Source organism: Sycon ciliatum, chromosome 12 (assembly GCF_964019385.1).
Source record: "Sycon ciliatum chromosome 12, ocSycCili1.1, whole genome shotgun sequence".
Taxonomy (NCBI): Eukaryota; Metazoa; Porifera; class Calcarea; order Leucosolenida; family Sycettidae; genus Sycon; species Sycon ciliatum.
In genome coordinates, this window is record NC_088654.1 from 6,264,314 (window position 1) to 6,268,203 (window position 3,890).

The following is a 3,890-nucleotide window of genomic DNA, read 5'->3' on the forward strand; positions in this document are numbered from 1 at the left end:
CGTGGGTCTCCCCGGAGAGGGGGAGAGAGACTCAAAAGGAATCACACACACACACACACATACATACACACAAATAGACAGAGAGAAAGGGAGGGAGGCAGAGAGAGGGAGGGAGTAGCTTATCAACAATGTAGAAAAAAGGAGACAGCATTCTCCCCGCGCGAAATCCTTTTCCAGCCTGCGCTACCCTCTAGCTGCGACCTGGACGATTGTGGGCAAACGGATAACATTCATGAAAACGATAGAAATCTCTCTCTCTCTCTCTCTCTCTCTCTCTCTCTCTCTCTCTCTCTCTCTCTCTCTCTCTCTCTCTCTCTCTCTCTCTCTCTCTCTCTCTCTCTCTCTCTCTCTCTCTCTCTCTCTCTCTCTCTCTCTTCTCTCTCTCTCTCTCTCTCTCTCTCTCTCTCTCTCTCTCTCTCTCTCTCTCTCTCTCTCTCTCTCTCTCTCTCTCTCTCTCTCTCTCTCTCTCTCTCTCCCTCTCTCTCTCTTCTCTCTCTCTCTGTCTCTCAAGAAGACATCATACGTATTGGTTAGGCATCAGCTGATGCGCCCGACGGTATGTTAATATTGTGTATTCACTACTATTGAGTCCATCAATCAATCTGACATGTTCAATTCAAGATACCATACAACAGAGATCACACCTCACGGAAGAGGAAAGGCGACGCCAAGATTGTAATCATTAAAATATCAATAAGCAGAATTAGCGAGGCGGAAAGGCTGGCATTCCTGTCTAGTATACGTCGGCTGTTGTACAACTTATCTCAATACTAGTCTACAATGTATCCGTCTATACCGGTATCTATAGCTATTGCCATGTCAGAAAAACTAGAACTCGGATGATGAGCCAGTTTAATTATGGCAAAAAAAAGGAGGACAAAATGTTGCGCTTTAGGACTAACTGTCCACTAATTTAACCAGATCATAATTATACAGCCGGTGATTACTCAGAAAAAGTAGAGTGAAATAAATAATAGAAGAGACCCATGCCTAGTGTACAAGACTGTGAGTTTGGTAGCAGCACAACGTGATGATCGTGTAATCCGCATGCGCCTATAGCATGATGTGTAATCCGCATGAGCCAGTATAGTAGTCGTGTGCACGGGTCGGCGGGTACGCGTGCTACCCGTGAGGACCTCGGGTAGCACGGGTAGCACAGAATAGTACCCGAAAGCCCGAAGTCGCAGAGGACATCAAGCACACTACAGTGCACGCGTACAAAAACACTCTGCAGGGGTACACGCAGTGCGCCGGTCAGCAGCAGCTCTGTGTATCCACATCACCAGACGGCAACAGGTGCACGGCAGCGATCAAGCTCAGCTCGGCAATATCATCGGTCGAATGCATGCACGACGTTGAAACAGCTCCGTTACGATAAATTACAGTATCAGGTTCAACACGAGCATCAGGTTCAACACGAGCATCAGGTTCTTAGAATTGAAACGAAAGACAGACGCGGATTAGTGTTATCAGAATTATTCTACTATCTTTACGGCTTAATTTCAGCCATGTCTATTCCTGCGTTGGGCACCGGAAACCTCAGTTCTGAACATGTCATCCGAAAGTGCATGCATGGGCTTCGATTACTGCACAACTCGGATTTGTCGGTAATTTACTCCAGTAAAATTAATTTTATTGATTCAACTGAGCCTTGGAGTGGCTTGAGTTTGGCATACCTTATAAAACAAGGCATTACGTCATATCACCTGCAACGTTAGCAGTATTCCTTTCGCGGGCTAGTGGTCTGCCCGCACTCATACTTACAAGCAGAGTGTGCATCGTTTGGCCATGCAGTGAGTCGGTCACGTGGGCACTAGCGTGTCTGCATGAGGCGTGCAGCGTGCAGGGCAACGAGCTTCATGGTCACCAACAGCCGTATTCCAGCGATGTCAAGTTGCGGCGAAGCGCTTTGTCCGCTGGCAAGGATGCTTGCACAGCAGCTGGATGAGCAGACGGAAGCACGTATTGCACCATCTGCATGCTGCGGGAACAAACGGGAGTTTGCGTTGCACCCACAGCGTGCTGCCAGAGCCAACAGGCATATAGCCGCATGAGTTTCACAAAAGAGCTGCCACATACATACACACACACACGCACGCACACACACACACACTGTATCAGAGGCTGTCTACGCCGTCAAGAAACCATTTCAACAGGACCTTTGCGTCCGGGTTCTCCTCCACGTACGCCACAAACCGCAGCTCCGTGAGCTCCTGCTCTCGCGTCGCTCGGCGCAAGAACACACGGACGGCGGCGTCGGTAACACACATGTGTCCGCGCTCATGAAACGCACGCAGCGCGCTCTCCTCCGTGATGCAGCGTTGCCGTGCTGACAGCGCGGCAAACGCCGTGACAACCAGATTGTCGGCATCGGCAACACGGCCTGCCAGGTCCAGCGTACCCACGACGTACTCGCGGAACGCTAGCTCGCCGCAGCCGGACCGTGTGTCATACTCGTCGTACAGAAGCTGTGCGTGCTCGGCGTTGGGCCAGCAAAGGCTCGCTGCAAACTCGGACCAGCTGACGGAGCCGGTCTTGCGCGTGTTCATGCGCACAAACCGGCGCATGACCGTCTTGAGCGCGGCGAGGTCGACTTGGAACAGACGATTCATGAGGTTGAACTCGATCAGCGCGCATTCCTTCGGCAGCCCAGCACCCTCTGCTATCTCCATCAGCCGCAGGTCTTCCAGACCGCAGTCGTTGACGGGCTTCCGTAGCTCCGCGGCCATCAGACGACGGACGTTGGCAGCGTACAGCTGGGCGTCGTGCTTCTCCGCGTCGCTCGGCGTGTACACGGGCAGGTACTGGACGGAGAACGTGTTCCGCCACTGCATCATCACCAGCAGTAGGATACCGACCAGCGAGCGGTCGAACGCCACGTACGCACCCACGTCGCGCTCGCCGAAACGGAACAGGATGGGCTGGACGGGCAGCCCAGGGCGGAACGCGCCCGTTTTGAAGCCGATCACGCACTCGCCGTTGTGAGTCGTGCCTTCCGGGAAGATCACGATCGGCAGCCAGAAGCCCGGCGACGCTACTCTCTGAACTATGCGCTCGACCGTGTTCGATCTCTGCTTGGCCTCCCGGTCCACCCAGATGGGCTCGGAGGACTTGATGACCCGGCCCATGAACGGGAAATGCTCGTTCTCCTTCTTCGACAGCGGCGAACCGCGGCTGTACGGATTCAGCAGCCAGGGCTCCATCACGTGACTGTGCGGGGCGACCACGTAGATGGGCGCCTCGGAGGCGCTGGCCCGAGTGCCCAGGACTGGTATTGCGTAATAACCCAGCACGAACGTCCAGCAGCGAAGCACAGGCGGAATGACGGTGGTGAGCAGGACTTTCTGCCAGTTTTTCAGATGCCCGCCATGTTTCCATCCAATCGCAGTCAGTGTGACCAACACGTACAGAACGGACGCAAACAACACGCTCAGCAACACGCGGATGGGCAGCAGAACTAGCCCTCCCACGATCAGCTTTGCGCGCTCCAGCGCGCTAAATTGCAAGTCGAGCACGAACGGATTTCCGCTAGTGGCGAGGTCGGGAAGGATACGCACTCGACCTCGCCGCGCCATGGCCTCGGCTTGCAAGGAGTAAAAGCACAAACAGTTGCTTCACTACACAACAAAACTTACTTCAAATCAAACATGTGCGTGCCAGGCAGCAGACGCATAAACTGTGTGAGTAGTAAGTGGACATCGTGTACACGTGCTTCACTATGACATACTGTGCAGCACGTGTAAGTGTACTGCATTATGCATGCTGTGCCGGCCAGGACAGTACACATGGTACATTTTGTACAGCTACACTACAGACTGACTGGACAGAGTTGATTTTTTTATAATACATACATGTAAATGCCACCGTGCCAGGATTTCTATACATGTGTA

General features: G+C 53.0%; 1 protein-coding gene across 1 annotated transcript; it reads right to left on the reverse strand.

The window, feature by feature from the left end:
- Nucleotides 1-526: 526 nt before the first annotated feature.
- Nucleotides 527-3,627, reverse strand: LOC135828346 (lysophosphatidylcholine acyltransferase 2-like). Its single transcript, XM_065340796.1, has one exon. The coding sequence runs from the start codon at nt 3,573-3,575 to the stop codon at nt 2,118-2,120; it is 1,458 nt and encodes a 485-aa protein (XP_065196868.1). The 5' UTR covers nt 3,576-3,627; the 3' UTR covers nt 527-2,117.
- Between the last annotated feature and the right edge of the window lie 263 nt (nt 3,628-3,890).